The sequence below is a fragment of the Geotrypetes seraphini genome, chromosome 7, assembly GCF_902459505.1.
Source record: "Geotrypetes seraphini chromosome 7, aGeoSer1.1, whole genome shotgun sequence".
NCBI lineage: Eukaryota > Metazoa > Chordata > Amphibia > Gymnophiona > Dermophiidae > Geotrypetes > Geotrypetes seraphini.
This window is the reverse complement of record NC_047090.1, coordinates 148692435-148719149: the sequence shown is the minus strand read 5'-3', so window position 1 is coordinate 148719149 and position 26715 is coordinate 148692435. Positions and strand designations below refer to the sequence as shown.

General features: G+C 44.2%; 1 protein-coding gene across 7 annotated transcripts in view; it reads left to right on the top strand.

Annotated features, from left to right (window-relative positions):
- Positions 1-26715, top strand: part of KCNH5 (potassium voltage-gated channel subfamily H member 5) — a 316925-nt gene that overhangs the window by 54440 nt on the left and 235770 nt on the right. For all 7 annotated transcript variants that reach the window (XM_033952023.1, XM_033952024.1, XM_033952025.1 and 4 more), the window contains exons 3-4: positions 1748-1854; positions 5294-5422. In XM_033952023.1, the coding sequence (XP_033807914.1) occupies positions 1748-1854; positions 5294-5422 (236 nt within the window). The remainder of the gene's footprint in view (positions 1-1747; positions 1855-5293; positions 5423-26715) is intronic.

Here is a 26715-nt window from a genome sequence, read left to right as displayed (position 1 = left end):
AAGTTATTTTAGAATTGTGCCAATCTGCGCCTAACTTTGGGCTCTAGACTTACACCTATTTCTGTCAGGCATAAGTCTGGCATCCAAAGTTAGGCACGACCTGCTTACTATGCCAGTATCCTATAATGATCATGTGCCTTATATAGAATAGGGGCTCAGTGCAGATTTTTGTGGGACCTTACTTTCGGCGCAATAAATAGAATCCTCCTAGTGAACATAATGTAAAACTTTTGAAAGCTTTTGCACTGGGGTTTTTTAAAAAAATTTTATCGTAACAGATATTACTAACTGCAATAATAAGAGTTTTGCAGCATTCAGGGTTTTAAAATTCTTTTTCACGATACTGCAATTTTCATCAAAGGAAATGTTGCATTCCAGAAAGTCTATATATGTAAGTCACAATGTGCGGGCATCCACCATTACATATAGACAGCATTCACCAAGTTACAGAACTGAAGATCCACCAAAAACATGCAGGGAACAGTTTATAGCAGTGTATCGCAAACTGTGTGCTGTGGCGCACTAGTGTGCCTCGGAGGATTCCAGGTGTGCCCTGAGATGCCGGTGAGGAGGAAAGGCACCGGCGCCGGCTGACTTGCTTACAGGACGTGCCTCTCACGGCGAGGGGCACGTCCTGTAGTCAGCCGGTGCCAGTGTCTCTCCTCCTCACTGGCACCTCTGCTCCTTCTCCTCACCTCTCCTTCTGCATTACCTCCCCCCCCCCTTTACCGGTGGTAATAGGCTCAGGGACGTAGCTGGAATACATTGCATCGATCTCCGTGCATTTCCGGGTGCCCTCCAGCCGCAGCCCCGAGGTTAGTATGCCAGCAGCTTAAAAAGTTTGTGACACACTGGTTTATAGCAAAAATAATAAAGACGAGTCTCTAAGCTGATGTCTAAATTTAAAACAGTAGTAGTTATGTGTGGGATTGGCGCCAATAATTGGTGGTTAAATGCAAAAGTGCTGGGTACTATTCTATATACAGTTATCTATTCTATAACTGGTTATCTCTCACTGAATATCCTCGGCTAGATGCTAACCTGCAACCGTGCAACTTATCTGATTAGGTATCAATATTTAATGTCTAACCGGATAAGTTTAGCAGTCAAATAGAACCGCATCAATAGCTGTCCTGTCTTTAACCACTAAAAAAATTAATAGATTTGCACTGAATATCGACTTAACAGGTTAACCTTTTAGCAGTTAACCCCCCCCCAGATATTTAATGCCAGTCGACGGAAATGGCCCGACATTGAATACCTGGGTTCAATGCCGGTGGCAGACAGCAAAAGCGCTGCCGGCTGAATATCGGGCCCAATGTTCCTAAATCACTTAGGGGAAAAATGCTGTAAATGGTGAACAAAATTCAGCATCCCCCCAAAATTGGTGCTCTTTGCAACTGTCAGGGGAGGCATACACATAGGTTGAGCACGGGCTTGTCATAGGTATGTTGCCAAGTGACCTGCATAACTTATAGTACTTATAGGATGCTATTAGTTGCGTGCATTGTAAGGCACACTTAGGCATACCCACTTATGCCAACTTGTCTTAAGTCAGTGTGCCTGAATTTTGGTGTGCCAATGTGGCTTTGTGCTAATATTCTATCACAGCTTAGACACACCCTTAAGCCATTACAGAATTGGTACCGAGTGCACCCCTTTGTGACAGTCACCGATTTATTGAATTGCCGCAAATTTTGTTTTGAATGTCGGGAAGAAAACAATTACAATTAACTTTGTTTTCTAGTTTTATGTACGGGGAATTGTCAGACAAGAAGACCGTTGAAAAAGTCAGGCAGACTTTTGAAAACTACGAGTCCAATTGCTTTGAGGTTCTTCTCTACAAGAAAAGCAGTACGTAAATTCAATTATGAAATTAAATATTCCTACAGGCCTAGAGGTGTTGTTTTTTTTTTTCCTCACATGTGTATGTTGTGTTTGAGCAGACCAAAGGTATGTCTGTGACAAGGGCTGATTGAAAAGTAATGAGACTGCCTCTGGTTTTCTTTCCAAGAAGTAGATGTGGCAATGCTGTGCTGGTTCTAGTGAAAGTTCACACATCGACGTTTCTGAACCTGCAGTTGGACTGCCATAGTCTTCATTGTTGGCTCACAGCGAGAGGAAGAACATCGTACATTTTGTCATGGCAGATGAGGGATGCGTGTCTGTGAGAGTTCACCAGAGGTATGCGATTGAATTTTGTGTTAAACTTGGAAAGAGTAAGAACATAAGAACATAAGAAGTTGCCTCTGCTGAGGCAGACCAGAGGTCCATCTCGCCCAGCGGTCCGCTCCCGTGGCGGCCCATCAGGCCCATCAGAAATGAAACTCTTGAAATGTTACAGCAAGCATGCGGTGATGAAGCAATTAGCCGTGCCGCAGTATTTCATTGCTGGAGGCACTTCAAAGAAGGCAACGAGCGAGTGACTGAGGAAGTACGTTTTGGGAGGCCATCCACCATGGTTACAGATTGTCGACATTGCCAAAGCCACAGAGATGTTGCAAAATGAAAGAAGGCTAATTATACGCAAACCTTCGGCTTCACTTGGCAACTCATTTGAATGGGTTCAACATATTGTGACAGAGGAACTGAAAATGCATGGCATGTTCACCAGGTGGGTGCCCAGAGATTTCACAGAAGAGCAGATGCAACAAGTTGACGTGTACAAGAACACCGTTTGAAGTGAAAAACGCCGCAGCCGCAGTGCTAGAAGGGATGTTGCAAAAGCGAAACAGTCTACTGCATGTCTTTGATTCATCTTTGAAATGATGCAAAAAAATGTTATTGAATGTGAAGAACTCTACTTTGAAAAAGAAAAATGTTCGGATCCTGTGGAGTCATCTGATTAAAAAAATCAACCAAACAGTCTCGTTACTTTTCAATCATCCCTCGTGGAAGCAGGATTAGCATATGTGGGCATGTAAAGTGTGATGGAATAAGTCTGAGAGACAGAGAAATAGAGGGCAAAAGCTGAGCTCAGATTAGGATAAAAGAAATGGTGTACTACTTACATAGCTACATCCTAATGTTGCTACTATTTGGGTTTCTGCCAGGCTACTGGGCTAGATGGACCATTGGTCTGACTCAAATGACTGTTTTTATGTTCAGTGCCAGGGGTAGGCAATTCCGGTCCTTGAGAGCCACAGGCAGATCAGGTTTTCAGGATATCCACAATGAATATGTATGAGATGGATTTGCATGCACTGCCTCCTGGAGATGCAAATCTATCTCATGCACATTTATTGTGGATATCCTGAAAACCTGAACTGACTGTGGCTCTCGAGGATTGGAATTGCCTACCCCTGTTCTGTGCTGTCTATTAAAATGTTTTATTGCGTGTTATGTTGACATTGTAATGTGCCATACTATGCCAAACTTTGTATTGTTATTTGAATCATTGTACTGCTATAATTGTCTATTGCCTATGTTTGATTTATTCTTGCTGTACACTACCTTGCTAGAAAAAGAGCAGTGGCCCTAAATGGCACTGGCCCTTTAAAACTAATGATTGCACTGGAAATTTTAGCTATTAAAAAAAGTAGGAGATGGCCTGTTAGCATTTTTTGGGGAGTGTTACTTGATACAGCAGCAGAAGAGAGGCTACTTAAGGTACTGGTAAAGTTGTTTTGATAGGCACGAATGGGAGCTGTTAGGCTTCAGCAATGCTTCAGCCTGGTTAGGCCAGACTAGAGTCAGGTTTGAAAGATGTCAAAAGGAGGAAAAGGGAATATCATGCATATGGGTAAACAGGTATGGGTTTGTCTCTGTAGGATGTTAATGGAGAAACCACCTGTATGCTGTGAATATCCTTTCTCAGGCTTGGTTAGAGTTACCATATATCTGGGAAAACCCGGACATATCCTCTTTGTAGACATTTTTTTTCAAATGGGGGAGTCTGTCCGGGTTTAGCCGGCTCTCTCAACTCTCCCACCTACCTACTCTCTGGCTGCTGCAATTTTGAATCTTTGGGCAGCCAGCAGTGGCAATGAGGAGGGCCTGTTGCAGTTGGTCTGCCCTGGAAACTGCCTCTCTACAGGTCCTGCCAATGTGAAAACAGGAAGTCGCTGCAGAGAGATGACTTCCGGAGCAGGCTGATGGCAGCATGCTCACTTCGTTGCCGCTGCCAGTTATCTGAAGATTCAAAATTGCAGCAGCTGGGGAGGAGGTAGAATTGGGGAGGCTGGGGGAATTGGGAGCTAGAAAGAGATTTCGTGAGGGGAAGCAGCATCTGAGGTTGGAGGAGGGAGGGCTGAAGAATCAAGATCAGAAGGGGAGGAAGGTAAGGGGGAGAGCTGGAGAAACAGCATGAAAAGAGGGCAGGAGGGCTGGAGAAGCATTTATGGAAAAGAGAGAATGCTAGAGAAAAGCGCATGGAGTAGGGTAGTACTGGATGTGAGGAAACAGAAACAGCAGGAGGTTGGAAGCAGAGAGAGAAAGAAGAAAGAAAGAAGCAACCACAGAAGGGGGTTGGAAGGAGAGAGAGAGAGTAACCTGTTGGGGAGGAGGGTTGGAGGGAGGGAGGGAGAGAGAGAAAAGCAGTGAAAGGGTACACAGTATAAAAAATGGGACCAAGGACATGGGGTAAAAGGTGGGGGGCATTGGGTGAAGTGTGGGCAGAGCTGTGGGTGGAGTGAGGGCAGGGTCATGTGTCCTCTTTGTTGTCTTTGTAAATATGGTTATCCTAGGCTTAGATCAGGGGTCTCAAAGTCCCTCCTTGAGGGCCGCAATCCAGTCGGGTTTTCAGGATTTCCGCAATGAAAATGCATGAGATCTATGTGCATGCACTGCTTTCAATGCATATTCACTGGGGAAATCCTGAAAACCCGACTGGATTGCGGCCCTCAAGGAGAGACTTTGAGATCCCTGGCTTAGATGAATAATCCTTTTTTTTGTGTGATAAATGTCTTGTGAGTGCATTCTTTTATGACTTGCTGCTCAGCAAAATAACAGCCCCAAAATGCTAAAATTATTTGGGTTGAAGTCAGTCATAACTACTTCTGCTTTTAGTGCTAAATTGTTTGGGATTTTTATTGGCTTTCATGAATGTTCCATCAAGTAAGTTAAATTATTTAAGTGCTTTTAATACCAAAAATTAGGGTTCTAAACCATCCTGGCAAACTAGAAGTAATCATCTCACAATGCAGTACAATACCCTAAAATACCCTTAAAAAATACGTCCAGTAACTGCAGAAAATGCCTTTCATTTTGGCTTCTGATGCATTAGCCCCTGAAAACAGCTGTAATTTTTGGAGGCTGCCATTATAGCATTTTGCCGTTTATCTCCCATGTCTAGGAACTCCTGTCTGGTTTTACATGCAAATTGCACCTATCAGAAACGAACACGAAAAAGTGGTTTTATTCCTGTGCACTTTCAAAGACATTACTCTATTTAAACAGCCAATTGAAGATGACGCAACAAGAGGTAAGGTTTTTGAAGACGTTAAATTTCTGTAATGGTCAACTTATTGACCGTTGGTAATTGGTCTTTCAGAACGAATAGGTAAGGCTTATTGGGCTAAAGTTTCGGTAGCATTCCTAACTATATAGCTATTCACACAGTTTTAGGGCTCCTTTTACGAAGCCGCGTTAGCGGTTTAACGCGCGTAATAGCGCGCGCTAATTTGCCGGCCACGCTAGTTGCTACCGCCTCCTCTTGAGCAGGCGGTAGTTTTTTGGCTAGCGCAGGGGTTAGTGCGCGCTAAAAAGTTGCGTGCAATAAAGCCGCTAACGCGGCTTCGTAAAGGGAGCCCTTAGTGTTTGAATGTTGGATTCTTCAGGGGCTGTATATACAAGCATAATTTCTTAACACTAAAGTTGCATGCATACATTCATTCTAGGCTCCCAAAACACTCCGCAAAACTGCTCTTCTTACTGATGTGGGCAAATTCCTGACCCTTATGAAATTATGAACATAAACTAGTAATCCCCTGTCTTGGTCTGTCCCTGTCTTGGTCTGTAGATTTCTCAACATGTGAAATTATGTGCATATTTTTGAGTGGCACGTTTAGCCATCCTACCTAAACTCTTCATTTATGCTTGGTCACATGTGCTTAACTCAGACATGGGCAACTCTGGTCCTCGAGGGCCGGAATCCAATCGGGTTTTCAGGGTTTCCCCAATGAATATGCATTGAAAGCAGTGCATGCAACTAGATCTCATGCATAGTCATTGGGGAAATCCTGAAAACCCGATTGGATTTCGGCCCTCGAGGACCGGAGTTGCCCATGACTGGCTTAACTCATGCGGCCAAGTTGCCCGTTTACTCAAGTGTGGTAAATTTTTGTGCTTAAATTGCTTTAACTATAAAAAAAAATTAACACATGGTAAGTGCGAGGGCTGTGCCCCAAGGGCTGGTTTCTATAAATGGCGCCTAGTGGCACCTGCATTGTAGACACTGATCTGTGTGGTTGTCGATCAAATGCTGGACGTCCTTTATAGGATCCCATGTAGCGTGCCTACGCATGCTTAGGCGTCACTGGGCATCCTAGAGGTGGGCGCCAGTATATCGGGCCAGGTTTTACTTGGCCTAATTTATGTCAGTCACGCCTATTCTTCGCCCCTAACCGCACCTACTTTTTAGGTACGCATTGTTAGGCTTCAGAGGGCGCCTCGACTTAAGCATTACTAGGCGTTCTAAGAGTTCTGCACAGAACTCTCAATTAGTAATTTTTTATTTTTTTTCCACTGGCTGAAAACTGACGCGGTCAATTACCACGCCAGTTAAGTCAATTTTTAAAAGTTGCATGTGGATTCCAAAGTTAGATGTTGCTAAGTGTCCTTGATTAGGGCGCCTAGCGATGCCTAATGTGGGTGACCTATACAGAATCCGGCCCTAACTGTTGGAGTGGTGCCCAGCATGCCCCCTACAGTTCTGCAAAGAAAAGTTCTTAAAAAGGTGCATTAAGAGATCATTTACTCAGCCGTGCCATAAAATGACCGGCACTCTTTTTAGCACGACTCTAAGATGGCCAACGGTGCTGTTTTCGTATTAATGGGCACATGCAAATTGCAAGATTAGCACCACCTATTTAGGTTACGTTAAGGGCTTCTGCGCTAATCCCTGTGCTAATCGGTCAGCGCACACCAATGCCCTTACAGTAAACAGTTAGTGAAAGGCACACCTACTCTCCACCCCCAAACATGCCCTCCCGTGCTAAAAAATAAAATGTATTTTTTTAGGGCGTGGGTGGTGCTTCAAGCCCGCAATTAATATATGACCCCTGAGCGCTTGCCACTAGCGTATTTTAGGTGGTGGTATGCACGCATTAATATTAACCACCACTTAGTAACCCCGCCCCTAAGTTTATTTGCAATTAGCATGAAGCACTTACTGTAACTCTTGACAGTAAGAGCACTCGCACTACCTGTGTTTGATAAGTACTGTGTACGAATTGTAATGTGACTTTCATGCCTTTTCTCTGCTTAAAGCATATCCATTTCACACCGACTAACATGGCATGCCGTAAACATGCAAATGAGCATATAGAGCATCATTAACTGCTTAGCGCACCTAAGTAAACAGTCCCTAAGTTTTTGAAGATTTACTCCTTAATGCTCTTGGAACATATTTTGTAAAGGATGAAATGTACTGAGTATTCATTTAATGAATTTATTTGTTTTTCCACCAAGCTAATTAATTTGACTGTAAAGGTGCAAGAACCATGTCTTAATTCTGTTCAATCTACATTTTCATATTTAGATTATTTTAGTACAGATGTTTGCATCAATAAAAGCAGTATCCTTCTCCCATCAGATGCAACTATGCATGATACTGAATGTGCAAAATAGTGCCAAATTATTCCAATTCCATTTTGGACTAACTAGAATGCTTAGTTAGCTTTTTACCCATTTTCACCTTGGGATAAGTTCTTTTCAAATATTTCAAGGTTTCAGTTGTTACAGAGTTAATAATTTAGGCAAACACTTTCATAACAGCATGATGAGTGAAATCAGGGTAGAATTTACAGGCAGTCTACAAGAAATTTAAAAAATACATAAATAATGTATACATAAATAATGATTCTGTAATTGGTGCCTACATTGAGGAAACCTACGGTTCCTTTTACAAAGGTGCGCTAGGGCCTTAACGCGAGGAATAGCGCGCGCTAAATTGCTGCGTGCGCTAGCCACTACCGCCTCCTTTTGACCAAGTGGTAGATTTTCGGCTAGCGCACGCTAATCCGGTGCGTGCAATAAAACCACTAGCGTACCTTCATAAAAGGAGCCCCTAGTGATACCTAACTAACGGGTCCTTTCACTAAGGCGCGCTAGTCGTTTTAGCGCATGCTAAATATTAGCTAATATGTAGCGTATGCTAAAAAAGCTAGCGCACCTTAGTAAAAAAACCCACTAAAATCCTATGCCAACCCAAATTTCTTAATTAGCTTAAATGGCATGGTAATCGACCATAGCACAGAAATTAATTAAGAGTTCTGTGCGGAACAGAGCAACACCAAGCAATGCCTAAATCCAAGCACCCTTTGACGCCTAACGATGCCTACCTGAAAAGTAGGTGTGGTTAGAGGCAGAGAATGGGCGTGGTAGATGGGCGTCACTAGGTGTCTGAGTTAGGCACTGGTAAATTATACTGGCGCCTACCTGTAGTATGTCTAGTGATGCTTAAGCCTGCTTAGAATTCACTAGGCGCAATTCTAAAAGCGGCACCTTGCAGTTGACAACCGTGCAGAGTGGAGTCCACAGTGTATGCACATTTAGGTGTCTTTTATAGAATCTGGCCCTTTCTGTGTGTACGTAAGGGTGAGTTTGAAGGTTCATAGAAAGGAGGGCTATCCCTTTCTTAACCACTTCCCTTGCCAGCTCAATGATTTCTCTTCAAGTTCTTCCTTCATCTCCTTACATCTTTTACTTTCTCCAGTTTTCCAGCACTAGACGCATAGAAACATGATGGCAGATAAAGGCCAAATGGCCCATCCAGTCTGCCCATCCATAATAACCATTATCTCTTTTTCTCTCTAAGAGATCCCACATGCCTATTCCACGCTTTCTTTAATTCAGACACAGTCTCTGTCTCCACCACCACTTCCGGGAGACTGTTCCATGCATCTACTATCCTTTCTGTAAAAAAAAAGTATTTCCTTAGATTACTCCTGAGTCTATCACCTCTTAACTTCATCCTATGCCCTCTCATTCCAGAGCTTCTTTTCAAATGAAAGAGACTCGACTCATTCACATTTACGCTACATAGGTATTTAAACGTCTCTCAAGATCAAAAAGGTAGTGACAGTAAAACCCAAAAAATTACAAATAATGTCACTCACCAGCAGTGGGCCACCTCTCTAACATCCAACATTGAAATTCAAAAACAGGTGGAGATAAAGCCTCAAACGTTTTTAGCATGCAGCAATCATTGATGATTCACAGTTGGCATTCTTTTTTTATCATGGGCAAAAATACTCACACCTGCAGCACAATGTAAAAAGATCTTAAAAGGGGAAAACCCCAATACTATGCACAGTAATTTTAATTATATTTTATATATATATATTTAAATTTTTATAATACGTTTTTATAGATATATGAAATGTAAAGTTCCAAGTATAAAATCGCTGAAAAAGGAAGCAAAATACTTAGCTCTGGTGCCAGAGGACGGAACTGGAAAGGTACATACTTTTTCTTCTTTTTCCAACGGCAAGCATAAGCCTCTCCCAGTACACAGCTAAATCCACGACAGAGCCAAAACCTCCAACAAGCACTCGTTTCACCAACACATTAGGTTTCTTCAGGGATTCTCAGAAAAGCTACCAACAGCCATACAAATTCTCCTTAAGAAATTCTCCAAATAGCTTCCAACAGCCAAACAGTTTCACATCAGCTTCAAACGTCTCTATCATATCTCCCCTTTCCAGCTTTTCCAAAGTATGCATATTGAGATCTTTAAGTCTGTCCCCATATGCCTTTATGATGAAGACCATGCACCATTTTAGTAGCCTTCCTATGGGCCGACTCCATCCTTTTAATATTTTTTGAAGGTAGTGTGACAGGATCCTGGCTAGGCCTAGTTGCCCCTCTGAATCCCTGTCCCAGAGAAGAAAGAAAGGCAGTGGAACACAGTTTTCAGCGCCTCCCAAAAGTGCACACTGAGACTCCCCTGTTGTACAATGCTGGGAGGAGATAGGCCCGTACACCACAGGTGTTGTCGCCCTCCCAAAAGACAGGCACACCTTTTTTAACTTTTCACCTCGTAAGCCCAACACAAGCTGCTCCAAAAACAAGACACAACCAAAAATATGCAGCTGTTGCTTTTTTTTTTTATCTTTATTTTCATTTTATGCTTTTGACATAATTATTTGTCAAAATAAAGAAATAATACAATACCAGTTCCAACACTGAAATAACACAATAATCTATAAGAAAAATTTACATAAAAGAAACAAAAAGAACTTATTTTTCTCATCATAAAGGTAAAAAATTAAACCTGAATATAAAATATACTGGATTGTAAAATTAGACTTCAATTAAAGGGAAGAGAGCTATGCATTCGCTGAATTTTCTAATCAAACAGTACAAGGAAAATAAAAGATGGTAGCTGGGTGGGTACAAGAACCTTATTAAACTGAGCTAACTTGAAACAGAAATTCTCCCAAGAGCAGTGGCGTACCTAGCTTTGTGACACCCGGGGCCCATCATTTTTTGACACCCCCCCATCTATATCAAAAATATGATTTTTAGTAACAATCCACATATCGCACAACAAGAGTGTACCTAGGAAAAGGCAGCATCTTAAACATTGCAGTGAGGACTAGAACACCAACACATACATTGTAAAACTAAACAAGCCAGATCCCGCACTGTCAATTGATCCTGTAGTCAATGCTAACTGAAAACTATGTCCTTTTCATACACACAGAACAGAGATACACCCTCGCCCAATATGGAATAATCACAAACTAAAAATAGAAATATGTAGACAAAAGTTAAACTGAACCGCCAAGAAACCAGACTCCATACAATGCAACACCACAACACCAGAAAAACAGTGACATATATCCCCTAATACTGTGCAAAATATAAAGACAGTAGATGTAAATTTGAAAAAACTGATACATAACAATCACCACTTTACAATTTAACAAATAAAAATAAAACAAATAATGAGAAATAAGAAAATACCATTTTATTGGACTAATCCATTTTTCAATTAGCTTTCAGAGGCCAAATCTTTCTTCAGAACAGTACAGTATACTGTACTGAGGAAAGGGTATCCTGTCCTGAGGAAAGGGGTTTAGTCCAAAAAATTGCCTTATTTCCATTTCCTATTTATAAACTTTTATCAATACAATTACAATACTACTTGATTCTAAGCAAAGCAACAAAATAATCTTTCTACCTTTTGTCGTTTCTGCTTTAATCATCTTCTCTTTGCTCAGTTCTTTCTATACAGTGTTTTGTCCTCTCTCCCTTCCATGCAACATCTGCCCTATCTTTGCCCCTTCCACCCAGCTTTTGCCCTCTCTCTCTCTACCCCTTCCACCTACTGCCCACACTCTCTCTGCCCCTTCCATCTACTGTCCACCCTCTCTCTTCCATATGGCATCTTCCCTCTTTCTATGTCCCTTCAATAAACTGTATATCTGGGGTCCCTTCTCTCATTTGCAAATGATTCATTTCAGCTTCACCCCCTCTCCATTTTTTCTGTCTCCACCCCCTCCCCTATGCTTTGGCATCTCTCTCTTCTCCTTTCCTTCCTTCCTTCCCACTCTACACCATGGTGTGGTATCTCTATATCCTTCTCTTCCCTCATGCCATGGCATCTCTTCCTCCCCCTCCATGGTCTGGTATCTCCTTTCCTTTTTTCCTTTCCCTCCCTCCCATGGACATGGCATCTCTGGTTCCTCTCCCTTGTCTTCCTTCTCCCTCCTTCCCTCTCTCTCCCCAATTGGGTGCTGCTGCAGCAGCATTTCTCTCCCCCCTTTCCTGTGCAGCAGCAGCATTTCTTCCCCCTTGCCTGTGCAGCAGCAGCATTTCTTCCCCCTTGCCTGTGTAGCAGTAGCATTTCTCTCCCCCTTGCCTGTGCAGAATTTCTCCCCTTCCCTGTGCAGCAGCAGCAGCAGCATGTCTCTCCCCCTTGCCTTTGCAGCATTTCTACCCTCCCCCTTCCCTATGCAGTATTTCTACCCTCCCCCTTCCCTGTGCAGCAGCAGCATATCTCCACTCTTGCCTTTGCAGTATTTCTACCCTCCCCCCTTCCCTGTGCAGTATTTCTACCCTCCCCCTTCCCTGTGCAGCAGCAGCATGTCTTCTCCCTTGCCTTTGCAGCATTTCTCCTCCCCCTTGCCTTTGCAGCATTTCTCCTCCCCCTTGCCTGTGCAGTATTTCTACCCTCCCCCTTGCCTGTGCAGCATTTCTACCCTCCCCCTTGCCTGTGCAGCATTTCTATCCTCCCCCTTTCACTTCCCGGCATTCCTACCCTCCCCCCTTCCCTGCCCGTCATTTCTATCCTCCCCCCTTCCTTGCCCAGCATGTCTGGCCAGTTCCCCTGCTGAAAGCCATGGGCGTCTACACCTCACCGATCCGCGGCTGCGTCGGAAGCCTTCTCTCTGATGTCGTGACATCAGAGAGAACGCTTCTGACGCAGCCGCAGATTGTGTGAGGAGCGGATGCCTGCGGCTTTCAGCAGAGGAGCCAGCCAGAAGTTGAGCAACCCCGGTGAGCACCCTTGAACACCCCTGTTTACTGCCGTTGCTGCTGGTTAAGGAAAGGCAGCAGCGGCAGAATAGGGAGGGTGGCCGGCTGTGCACCCCCTTGGGGCATGCACCCGGGGCGGACAGTCCCCCCCCGGTACACCACTGCTCAAGAGTACTAGGTTTGCTCTTTATCAGAAATAAACTTTATCAGCTGCTGAGGTTAAAAAAAAAACTATATCTATTCCCTTGATAGATCATCGCACATTTACAGGGCTATCTGAGTACGAACGTCGCACCCAACTGTAAGGCCCTTGGTCTCAAAATAAGAAATTGTTTTCTTCTCTTTTGGGTTATTCGTGTCACATCTGGATACATTCTCACTAATTTAGTCATTCATAAATGGTATATCCTTAAACTTAAAGAACAATTTAAGCATCCATTCTCTGTCAGAGTCAATAGCAAATTGTACAGGCAGCGTAGCAGTTGCCGGTATCTCATTATCAGACCTCTCAAGGAAATTTGTCAAATCCAAACTATCAGCAGATAAATTCTGCTGGTTTGGTTTCTGAATGCAGCTTTTGCTTTACAGTTCTTCAGGGGGCTGAACACACTCCTCAATGTCCCCAGCACACTTAGGCAGGTTTAAAAAACCCCCATCAAAAATGAAAACTCCAGTGAAAAGGAAAAAATAACTGCTTGGCTTAACAGTCCATTTGTTGTTCACTAAAGTCAGACAAAACATAATCCTCTTGACTCTCCATAGCATAATCCTCTGGCTGGACTCCTGAGACTGGCTTAGTGTGGCTATCAGCAAGCTCCTCCATCTTCCAGTCAACAGGGTCCACAGGAAAACTGCCTTGTGCTGGCTCTGGTACTGCTGGAAGGACTAGCCTCCTTCCCATCTTATGTTCAGCTGCCTGTTCCAGCTGTTTCCCTCTCTCTTGTCTGATGAGGAAAGCTCAGGAAATGGAATCCTCAGCATCCAGCCATGCCTCCTCCTAGCAGGGACAGGCAAGATCTTAAAGGGCCCTGCACTCTGAAGGTCAGCCTGAGCTCTGGCCATTCTTAAAGGGGCAGGCTCCTCTCTAAAGCTGTGCACAGGATTTCTAAATTCTTCAGGATGTTTGCTAGACCTGAAGACAGGATTTTTAATGGGGCTTACAGGATCTTCCTCCCTGTTTCTGGTAGGGCTAGCAGGATTCCTGTCACATTGTGCAGTCTCCAGAATTGTACACAATATTCTAAATGAGGTCTCACCAGGGTTTTATACAGGGGCATCAATACCTCCTTTTTCCTATTGGCCATACCTCTTCCTATGCACCCTAACATCCTTCTAGCTTTCGCCATCACCTTTTCAACATGTTTGGCCACCTTAAGATCATCACATATAATCACACCCAAGTCCCGCTCTTCTGTCATGCACATAAATGTTTCACCCCCTAAACTGTACCGTTCCTTCGGGTTTTTGCAGCCCAAATGCATGACCTTGCATTTTTTAGCATTAAATTTTAGCTGCCAAATTTTAGACCATTCTTTAAGGTTTGCTAGGTGTGTGTGTGCATTTGCGTGCATAACTTCAAACATCATTTGTAGAATTTGGGGGTAAGCCACTTTTGCAGGAAAACAAAAAGAAGATTTACATTGTAGTACATGAGCCTCTAACCATGAATTGAATTAGTGACTTTAGATTCAGTTGGGCAGGTAGCTTCAGCATTGTTAGTTTTGCTGCACTGCAGGAACCAGCCCCTAAACTACTGGGGAACATGCACTAGTACAGACACCTTTAATTTAAAATGTTTCCTCTGGCAAGGGTGGTATACAGTGTTATGTTTTAGCATTATACTTCCTTTCAGAAGGATGTGATCATAGCTGACTTTCAAATCACCTATGTTGAAGTGTTTTTTTTTTCCCCAAGATATGAGTCATCCTTTCCCTTCATGCACTTTATACAATAGTATGTGATTGTAATTTTTAATTGCTCTCAAATGCCAACCACTTCATTTAAATATGTGAACTGTGATGAATCCAGTTGAATAATAAGGTTACATAGCAATTATTCTGATTTAAAGCATATTTCTTACTAAAGGGCCTATGTAGTGCTCATTTAGCATATCCACTAAAGAATAGCACTATATGTTGTAGCCTGCTGTGTCACATTATTTGTAGTCGGTATATAAAAAAAAATAAAAGAATACTGTGCTAATGAGATTCCTCAATACTGTAGTATTTACGAATGATGGTAAACTTCTATGTGGACAAGCAGGATGAGTCAGCCATGCAAAGATGATATCATCCTATGGAGCCAGGAATATTTATGCTCTTCCAGAGCGCAGAAAAAAGAAAAAAAAACATTACTAGGTTTCTTCTGAGTATGTGTTACCATCCACTTACCAGTAGCTAGTTCACTTCCTCCTTCAGTTTACCTTATCTACCAGCGACCAAGATGATAAAGGGGATGGAACTCCTTTTGTGTGAGGAAACATAAGATGCCGGCCGGTGGCAGGGCGGCATTGAGAAATCGGTTCCTCTGCCCAGCAACGTTTACAAGAAATGTAAAGTAGACACATGGGGGGAGAAGGGGGGTTGAGTAGATATTGGGGAAGGTTGTGAAATAGTAACATAGTAACATAACATAGTAGATGACGGCAGATAAAGACCCGAATGGTCCATCCAGTCTGCCCAACCTGATTCAATTTAAAAAATTTTTTATTTTATTTTTTTTAATTTTTCTTCTTAGCTATTTCTGGGCAAGAATCCAAAGCTTTACCCGGTACTGTGCTTGGGTTCCAACTGCCAAAATCTCTGTTAAGACTTACTCCAGCCCATCTACACCCTCCCAGCCATTGAAGCCCTCCCCTGCCCATCCTTCACCAAACGGCCATACACCGACACAGACCGTGCAAGTCTGCCCAGTAACTGGCCTAGTTCAATATTTAATATTATTTTCTGATTCTAAATCTTCTGTGTTCATCCCACGCTTCTTTGAACTCAGTTACAGTTTTACTCTCCACCACCTCTCTCGGGAGCGCATTCCAGGCATCCACTACCCTCTCCGTAAAGTAGAATTTCCTAACATTGCCCCTGAATCTACCACCCCTCAACCTCAAATTATGTCCTCTGGTTTTACCATTTTCCTTTCTCTGGAAAAGATTTTGTTCTACGTTAATACCCTTCAAGTATTTGAACTTTTGAATCATATCTCCCCTGTCTCTCCTTTCCTCTAGGGTATACATATTCAGGGCTTCCAGTCTCTCCTCATACATCTTCTGGCGCAAGCCTCCTATCATTTTTGTCGCCCTCCTCTGGACCGCCTCAAGTCTTCTTATTTCTTTCGCCAGATACGGTCTCCAAAACTGAACACAATACTCCAAGTGGGGCCTCACCAATGACCTGTACAGGGGCATCAACACCTTCTTCCTTCTACTGACTACGCCTCTCTTTATACAGCCCAGCATCCTTCTGGCAGCAGCCACTGCCTTGTCACACTGTTTTTTCGCCTTTAGATCTTCGGACACTATCACCCCAAGGTCCCTCTCCCCGTCCGTGCATATCAGCTTCTCTCCTCCCAGCATATACGGTTCCTTCCTATTATTAATCCCCAAATGCATTACTCTGCATTTCTTTGCATTGAATTTTAGTTGCCAGGCATTAGACCATTCCTCTAACTTTTGCAGATCCTTTTTCATATTTTCCACTCCCTCTTCGGTGTCTACTCTGTTACAAATCTTGGTATCATCTGCAAAAAGGCACACTTTTTCTTCTAACCCTTCAGCAATGTCACTCACATACATATTGAACAGGATTGGCCCCAGCACCGAACCCTGAGGGACTCCACTAGTCACCTTTCCTTCCTTCGAGCGACTTCCATTAACCACCACCCTCTGGCGTCTGTCTGACAGCCAGTTTCTGACCCAGTTTACCACTTTGGGTCCTAACTTCAGCCCTTCAAGTTTGTTCAACAGTCTCCTATGAGGAACTGTATCAAAGGCTTTGCTGAAATCCAAGTAAATTATATCTAGCATATGTCCTCGATCCAGCTCTCTGGTCACCCAATCAAAAAATTCAATCAGGTTCGTTTGGCACAATTTACCTTTTGTAAAGCCATGTTGCCTTGGATCCTGTAACCCATTAGATTCAAGGAAGTACACTATCCTTTCTTTCAGCAACACTTCCATTATTTTTCCAACAACTGAAGTGAGGCTCACCGGCCTGTAGTTTCCTGCTTCATCCCTGTGACCACTTTTATGAATAGGGACCACATCCACTCTCCTCCAATCCCCAGGAATCACTCCCGTCTCCAGAGATTTGTTGAACAAATCTTTAATAGGACTCGCCAGAACCTCTCTGAGCTCCCTTAGTATCCTGGGATGGATCCCGTCTGGTCCCATCGCTTTGTCCACCTTCAGTTTTTCAAGTTGCTCATAAACACCCTCCTCCGTGAACGGCGCAGAATCTACTCCATTTTCTCGTGTAACTTTGCCAGACAATCTCGGTCCTTCTCCAGGATTTTCTTCTGTGAACACAGAACAGAAGTATTTGTTTAGCACATTTGCTTTCTCCTCATCACTCTCACATATTTGTTCCCAGCATCTTTTAGCCTAGCAATTCCATTTTTTATTTTCCTCCTTTCACTAATATATCTGAAAAAATGTTATCTCCCTTTTTTACATTTTTAGCCATTTGTTCTTCCGCCTGTGCCTTCGCCAAACGTATCTCTCTCTTGGCTTCTTTCAGTTTCACCCTGTAATCCTTTCTGCTCTCCTCTTCTTGGGTTTTTTTATATTTCATGAACGCCAACTCTTTCGCCTTTATTTTCTCAGCAGAGAGAGCTGACCAGCAGGAACGCTGGCCATCAGCAAGATGCCACTTCCACCAGAGTGCTGCCAGATTTGGGGGAGGGATAGAAGGTAAAGAGGAAGCGATATAGTACTTGGGAGAGGGAGTGGGGAAGGGAGAGATGTTGGATTTAATTGAGGGAAGGAGGGAGAGATACACTTAGGAATGGGGTGAAGGGAGGAGAGAAAGATGTCAGATTTGTGAGGGATAGGGAGAAATGGACTTGGGGACAGCAAAAGGGGTAGAGGGATCACAGGGAGAGGTGGCAGAGGGGGTAGAAGGAGTACAGTGTTAGATGGATTTGGAAGAGGGCAGAGGAAGCAAGAGAGGGAGAAAAGAACATGGGGAAGGCAGAGGGGGTCAGGGAGAGATGGTAGAAGGGGGTGAAAGGGAGTGATACATGGATGTTGGGGGGGGCAAAATGGGGAGAGGGAAGGAGATTCAGGAGAGGAGGCAGAAGGGGGAGGACAGATGGACTACTCAGGGAAAGCAGAGGAGGAAGAGAAGAGATAGAAAAAGGCAAAGGGGATATGGACTGGGGGCCAGAAGGGGGGAGGAAGGAGAGATGTCAGACTTTGGAGGAGGGAGTGGCAGGGCAGAAAGGAGAGATGTTGGACTTGTGGGAGAAAGAGAGAAAGAAAGAGAGGAAGGAAATGTTGGGTTACAAGGGTGGAGTAAGCAACAAGGAGGGAAGATGCTAGAAATGGTGGATCCATGTGGGAGAGTTGTCAAGGAGATAAATGAGCATAAGAGGATAGAAATGTGGTAATGGGAAGCTGATAAAAGAGAATAGGAAGGTGAGAAATGTGAAAGCTAGGGAGTGAGAGAAGGAGATAGAAAATTGATTAGATAAAAAGTGAAAAGGAATAAAGCAATGTTCTCTTTAAGCCATGCAGCCAGCACACCAGGACCTCGGGCCATACTCTGCTGATGCTGCTATGGCTTTGTGAAGAAAGAAGTGCTGCTGGAAGGAAGGAGGAGGAGGAGGCCTAAATGGATGTCTTAGAGCCGGCCAGAACACAGGTACAAACCCTTGGGAGGGAGTATGAACTTGGGACAAGGGAAATACTTTGGGTCACAGAAGGGAGGGATGGAGGGAGAGAGGCGCATTGGGACTCAGAAGGGGGGGAAGGGTGCATTGAGACAAGGAAGGGAGTGTGAACTTGGGACAAAGGAAGGAAGAAGGGAGAGGGACATAAACTTGGGACATGGGAGGGAGGGGGCATGACATAACATAAGAACATAAGAATAGCCTTACTGGGTCAGACCAAGGGTCCATCAAGCACAGTGTCCCAGTCTCATGGTGGCCAATCCAGATCACTAGCACCTGGCCAAAACCCAAGGAGTAGCAATATTCCATGCTACCGATCCAGGGCAACCAGTGGCTTCCCCCATGTCTTTCTCAATAGCAGACTATGGACTTTTCATCCAGGAACTTGTCCAAACCTTTCTTAAAACTAGCTACGCTATCCGCTCTTACCACATCCTCCAGCAATGCATTCCAGAGCTTAACTATTCTCTGAGTAAAATTTTTTTTTCCTCTTATTGGTTTTAAAAGTATTTCTCTGTAACTTCATCAAATGTCCCCTAGTCTTTGTAATTTTTGATGGAGTGAAAAATTGATCCACTTGTACCCGTTCTACTCCACTCATAATTTTGTAGACTTCAATCATATCTCCCCCGAGCCGTCTCTTTTCCAAGCTGAAAAGCCCTAACCATTTTAGTCTTTCCTCATAGGAGAGGAGTTCCATCCCCTTTACCATCTTGGCTGCTCTTATTTGAACATTTTCTAGCGCCACTATGGGCTCCTTTTACAAAGCCACGCTAGGGCCTTAGTGTGCGGAATAGCGCATGCTAAATTGCCGCACATGCTAGCCGCTACCGCCTCCTTTTGAGCAGGCAGTAGATTTTCAGCTAGTGTGCGCTAATCCGGTGCGTGCACTAAAACGCTTAGCGCACCTTCGTAAAAGGAGCCCTATATCTTTTTTGAGATAAGGAGACCAGAATTGAATGCAATACTCCAGATGAGGTCTCACCATGGAGCAATACAGGGGCATTATAACATTCTTAGTCTTGTTAACCATCCCTTTAAAAATAATTCCTAGCATCCTGTTTGCTTTTTTTGGCCGCAGCCGCACATTGGGCAGAAGGTTTCATCGTATTGTCTACGATGACACCCAGATCCTTTTCTTGGGTACTAATCCCCAAGGTGGACCCTAGTATCCAGTAACTGTGATTCAGGTTATTCTTCCCAATGTGCATCACTTTGCATTTGTCCACATTAAATTTCATCTGCCATTTGGATGTCGAGCCTTTCAATTTCCTAAGATATAGGATGGAAGGATGGATGGATGGAGGGAGGGAAGGAGATGCTGAGGTGGGGGAGGGAATAGAAAGGGAGAATTGTTGAACATGGGTGTGAGAGGGAAGGATGATGTACATGGTGAAAGGAAGAAAGAGAATTGTTGGGCATAGGGAGGGAGAAAATAGTTGAACATGGTGGTGCGAGAGGAGTAAGGTAGAGAGAGATGAGAGAGAGAAATGGTGGATATGGTGGAGCGGGAACAGTGGGACAGATGGAAAGGGATGCAAGAGGGAGGAATGTTGGCAAATTTCAGCTTGTGCACCAGTTTATCATTGTTGAATCAGCTCTGAAAAAGGCTAAAAGCTCTTGCTCCAACATTAGTATTCCTTTCAGAAAAGCACATTAATCTTTAGACCCCATGGTCAGGAAAATCTTCCAAGTCTTCATGTTCAACACTCAGATCCCTCTCACCACAACTTGCCATGGGAGAGGACCAAAAGATCTTTGCCTTCTCCCCCTCCAGAAATCAAGTACCTCTTGTCCCCATTCTTTCTTAGCACTTTCACCCATTAGCATTTACCTCTGTTCATAGTCACACACATCTCTCTACTAACTTGTCTTTTGAGACCTGTGGCTTTGAGGAAAGCATAATAATGGAGATTTCCTCACCTCTCTGACTAGCAAATTCACCTTCCTTGCAACAAAGTATACTTGTCTGAGGAAGACTCCTTTCTTTTCTGCTTTAATGCTTTCAGTATACAGTAAAATCACTACCTATATGCATAGGCAGTAGAACACTGTTTGGTTTGGGGGGGGGGGGGTCAGGAGTTCTGCCCTAGTCCCAGTGGAATCCTACGACACAACCTCTCCCTGGCTCCTGACTCCCACCACCCATCTCCTCCCGGTACTGTACTTTTAAATCTTTGGGCAGCCGCCTTGCAGCGTCAGCGAGCAGGTCTTCTCCTGGAAGTAGAATGGAAGGGTTCTGGGGCAGCCCTGCTCTTTGATGCTGTGCAATAGCTGCCTGAAGATTTAAAATACAATGCCGGGAAATGGGTGGGATGGTGGGCACCAAACGGAAACCGCCAATCTTTGGGGAGGCCATGGCCCCTGTGGCCTCCCCCGTTCCGACACCTATGCCTACATGTACAAATGGTGCTACATATGCAAATATGTTCCTGATCTGGAAACAAATTATCTAGGCAGGTTAGTTGACAAAATGCATTCTCCACATTCATGTTTTAAGTCAAGCCAGTGCCGTATGTATTTTATAAAAGGCTATTTGCCTACATTTAAGTGACCTGACTTAGGCACTTTGGCATTCAGCTTATTTTTGTCATATTACTTACCCCCCTTATATGCAACTAATTTTATGTTGTTTGTGGCAGTAATTTGTGGTTTAGTTGACTTACCGTATTTTTCACTCTATAAGACGCACCTGACCATAAGACACATCTACATGTAGAGGAGAAAAATCCAAGAAAAAAAAAAATTCTGAATCAAATGGTGTACCCTGCCACTAGACTTGCCCTGTGTCCTGTACCCTGTCCCCCCCCTCTGGTAGTCTAGTGGTAGGCCGGGACAGGGTACAGGGCACAGGGCAGGTCTAGTGGCAGGCAGGCTGGCAGGCAGGCCTCCCCCCCCAGTACCTATTTGTAATGCTGCAGGGCAGGCAGGCTCTAGCTTCTCCCCCCATACCTATTTTTTATTTGGCAGGATAGGCAGGCAGGCCCCGGCCTCCCCCCTCCCCAGTACCTAGTTTTAATTCAGCAGGGCAGGCAGGCCGGCTGGCCCCGGCCTCCCTCCCCCATGCTTTTAAAAAAATTCCGGTGCCCTCCCTCGCTGGACATGGCTGCCCCAGAGTCCTCTTCTCTTGCAGCAGAGTGGCGCACAAGGCTGCTAGTCTGGTCTCGTGCCGCTTCCTGTGAGAACTGACGGCTCTCGGCCCCCATAACCTGAACCCCTGGGATCTCCCCTGTAACCTTAATAGATGGCCAGCTGGATGGGTCTTCCCTCCATCCGGCTGTCAGGCCTGCCTTACTCTGAATGATGGGCCTGCCCCTTCCTGGTGCATTTTGGGAAGCACCGGGGAGGGGCCTAGAGCCTGTTTGGCCCATATGCCTATGGCCCCGCCCATGGGAGGGGCTTTAGGCAACTGGATCAATTCCAGTTAGCCCAGGTGCCTAAGGCCCCTCCTATAGGCAGGGCTTTAGACGCCTGGGCCAAACAGGCCCTAGGACCCTCCCCAGTGCATCCCACAATGTACCGGGAAGGAGCCGGCCTGCCATTCAGAGGAAGGTGGGCCTGCCGAATGGACAGAGGGAGGACCCATCTGTCCGGTTATCTTTTAAAATTAGAGGGGGGGGGGGGCCCGGGGGAGGGTTGAGGGGGTTGTCTGGCAGGAGGGATTGGGCACCCTCCTGCTGGTAATTGGTAACTGCGCGAGGTGTTGGGTGGGTGGGGGGTTGTCCGGCAGGGGGAATTGGGCACCTTCCTGCTGGTAATTGGTAATTGCATAGGGTGTTGGGGGGGGGTTGTCTGGTAGGAATTGGGCACCCTTCTGCCGGTAATTGGTAATCGTGTGGGGTGTTGGGGGGGTTGTCTGGCAGGAGAGATTGTGTATCTCTCCTGCTGGGGAAGTTTTTTGGGGGGGTCATGGGGGATCTCGGCAGGAGAGATTGGGCATTTCTCCTGCTGCGATTGTTGCTGGGGGGGGGATGGTTCCAGGATTCTGTAACCGGTGTTGTTTATGACAGACGCCAGTTAGAGAATCCTGGTTTTAGGCGAAGAACTGGCCCCTCCTTTGCCTAAAAGGTCTTGTTATGGACGTTTGGGACTTGGATGATGTTCGGGCATGTGTTACAAGGATAGACGTAGTGGTGGTCTGGGCGATTAAACTGCTGAACGTAGAGGTAGGCCATTCTCAAAAAACCCCTAATTTTGGACTTTTTTGGGAGAATGGACATTTCTCTGCTGCCTACTTTCTGCGCCTACGGATAGGACAAAAGGGGACTTAGATGTTTTTTTAAAATTATGCCCCTCAATGTATTTAGTGGAGAAGACAAACTCTTCACCATAACCAGAAAGACTAGGATTTTGCCCTAGTACCTGGCTTTAGGATTACTTTGAGAGATAAAAAAAAGAGGAAATTTACAGTAGCAGCTGGGAGAGATAACCTGAAGGCTAGGCCACAGTAGCTGAGAGGCACTGTCCAATAGAGAGAGCACAGAATTAATGTTGCTGACCGTATTATTTCTAATTGGATCTATTCACTAATAATATGTATTAATGCACATTCTAGTGCAATAGGTGTGCCATTCTGGACAGTTCTCCACATGCTCACAAGCCATGCAGAAGAAATCCATTCCAGGTTTTCAACTCCTCTAGAGGGCTTTGCTGCCCCCTTCAACTTTTCCTTTTGAATGCAAGCCAGAAGGTGTCTTTCTGATCTGCTCTGTGTATTTCTTTATTATTTTTGGTATTTTTTATGGTTTTTGTGGTAGGGGCGAGCTCTGCCTACATAAAGAAGCAGACTTGGGTTTGCAGCTGGCAGGTTAATCCTTTGGGACCCTGTTTGGCCAGCCTGCAGAAAACCTTTTAGAGGGGTCTGTATCCCTAGTAGCCTAGCTCACCTAAGCCTGGCTAGCTCAGTCGGTAGAGCATGAAGACTTCCCTTTTCCATCTTAGTAAGCACGCTCTCTTCTTTTTATGTATAAGGCATTGTGTGGCTGATGAGACCATTCCTTCTTGCTGCATGGCTGATGATGGCACTCCTGTCTTTCCTCCATACACAACTTCTTCTTTCAGTTGTTATAAACCATGTGGGGGCATAAGGCATGTCGGGGCATTCCACTTCTCTCCTCCTTTACTCAACCCCTTCCCAAGCTTATCTCTGCTCACAGAGAGGTTTTTGTCATTTAACGGGAAATGACCTGCTGCCTGTGTCCTCTAACATACTTATCCTTAATGGACTAAAAGGATGCAAAAAAGCAGGGAAATGAACAAAGGCAGGCCCAGATTGTTTTCTAAATAACAGTAGATCATCTGTGTGAGAGTATGAACCAATCCTACCTTAGTGAATAGATTCCAATGTGTGTGAGACGTAGATTTCCTACCTCTCAAGGCATTAGTTGTAGTTCTGCCTCTCGGGAAACTGTTGTAGCACAACTTATTTCTAGCTCAACATATTCATTTCCTCTCTTACTCTTCCTTGATATAAGCAATCGGTTGAATCTCCCTGGACACCAGGCACAACTTGCCCATTATGAGGGTTACAGTCATCAGCTGCATTGTGACATCATCTCACACATCACTGGCACAAGTTGGGTTATTGTTTTTTTTTCTTCCTGTGCTTGATGAAGGTATGGTTAACCCTTCCTCTCCCAAGAGCAGTGTGAACTGTGGGGCAAAGTAGTGTTGTGGAAATATGTAATGACATTTTGAAAACAAAATAATATAATATTTCTTTATGAGGACAATTTCTCAAGGAATGTAACAAGTTAAATAAGGAGTTACCTACTTGACTGCCCATATAAATATGAACTTATCCACAGCAAAAAAAAGGCCTTTGGTTATAGTGAGGATAATAACTTAGTAAATGACGGCAGATAAAGACTTGTATTGTCCATCCAGTCTGCTTAAATAGGTAGCTAGAGTTACGTTTGCTGCTCTGTGTTGTGTACCCTGGGATCAGTAGCATGAAATGTTGCTACTATTTGGGTTTTTGCCAGGTACTTGTTAAAAACAAAGACCATATGGCAGAAATATCAGATTCAGTCAATCACAAATGAAGACAAATATCAAGGTGGAAAACAGCATAATAAGTACAGGAATATAGAAATAATCATAACACAAGAAGTGTCATGCTTAATCAAATCAGTGGTCCATCAAGCCCAGCATTCTTTTCCTTTTTAGGTTTTTTAAATTTGGTTTTTAAAAAAAATATTTTTATTTAAATTTGCAAACAGAACAAAAATTTAGAATACAAAAGTTAACAATATTAGGCTGCATCTGCATAGAAATAACCGTATGTATTCGTGAGTTTCAAACTGTTTCCCAAAGCCCATTTCTGCGCATAATTGAAAAAACAATTTTGCCTCTCAGCTGCAACTTTCTCATCTTTGTCTAAATTCCACTAGCCATTAACAGGATTGTAAAAGGATTGTATTGTCATTCCAGTTGCTAGGTACCAGCTTTATATTCGTACCTAACAAAATTAGTATGTTTAAGAAGTGTGTTTTGACATTCTTTTTCATATAGTGGTCATTCTGAGTCAGTAGCTAATGGGGAAGTCCATTTCTTGTAGTCTAATCCCTGAGAAACAATTTCTAAACACACAGTGCCCATTAAGTCATGAAGCATGTAGCTAGCAGCTTAGGCTGACTGAAGTTCAGCTTACAGCTAATGCCACTTGAAGCGATTTAATTCATAATAGCCTTAGGTCCCAGCATGGCTTACTTTTCAGCAGCTTTAACATGTATAGGGAGAGATCTAATAAAATGACTCAACCTCTTTCTCTAACTGCTGGGCCTATATTTATGGAGTCCCTCCCTCTTTCTCTTGTATATGGCTGGTCTTCCAGCAGCAAGCAAGGGTCTTCTGCTTGTGACAACTTACTGTTGCTATAACAGCACTAATTCCCAGGAATCAGAATGACTCAATTGCCCTTATATGCAGGGTTACCTCCCCTACTGGTATTACTGCAAGACTACCACTAAGGGTCAGTGCCACCATACTGACACCTAGAGTCAGATGTAGTGAGAGTAGAGGAGATTGCTTCTGCCCCATTTCACTATACCATTATAGAGGACCACTGGGTGGCTGGAGGGTCCAGGAACAGGAGAAATCAAATTAAGGTATAAGTACATGGGAGGGGCTTTGTGGTGGAAGGAGATGCTTGGAGGAGGAACGGGGGGATCAGAATGCTTTGATGAGGTGTGAGGGGATCAAAATTCTGTGATAGCGGGAGTCAGAATTCACTGTCATGGGTGTGCACAGTTCGACACTGTGATATATGTGGTAAAATCCCCACATAGACGTTACAGTGATGAATCAAATATGTCTATTTGATAGGGTGGTTGCAGTCGATGTTCTTGACATCTGCTTATGTAACTGCGTCCTCCTGGACGTAGCCACCACAGGGATGCCCATGCCAGCATGTATTTCGGAAAGAGATTTATGTTGGCAGACCTTTTTCTAAAGTATTTGTTGAATTAAGAACATCCAACCTGGATTTCTTAGTTCTGGTTTGTGTGCTGCTCCATACCTCTAGTTCAGTTCAGCTTATTTGATATAGAAACATAGAACATAGAAAGATGACGGCAGAAAAGGGCTATAACCCATCAAGTTTGCCTACTCTACTGTCCCACCCCATTAAGTCAGAGTGCTGCTCGATCCACGTAGAGATCCCACGTGGATGTCCCATTTATTCTTAAAGTCGAGCACGCTAGTGGCCTTGATCACCTGCACTGGTAGTTTGTTCCAGTGATCCACCACCCTTTCTGTAAAGAAATACTTCCTGGTGTCACCACCAAATCTCCCTCCTCTGAGTTTGAGCGGGTGCCCCCTTGTGACTGAAGGTCCCTTAGGAAAGAATATGTCGTTTTCCACCTCGACATGACCCGTGACGTACTTAAATGTCTCAATCCTGTCACCCCTCTCCCTGCGCTCCTCTAGAGAGTAGAGCTGCAACTTGCCCAGTCTTTCCTCGTATGAGAGACCCTTGAGTCCGGAGACCATCCTAGTGGCCATTCGCTGGTAGGATGGTCTCCGGACTCAAGGGTCTCTCATACGAGGAAATATAGAACAAGTAAAATCTATGCGGTTTGCAAAATAGAAAATGGGGAAAGGGGTTACTGACAGACATTTGGAGGGGCATTTTTGATAGGACATCAAAGTCTGAGTTTGGATGTTTTGGGAAAGACATCTAGA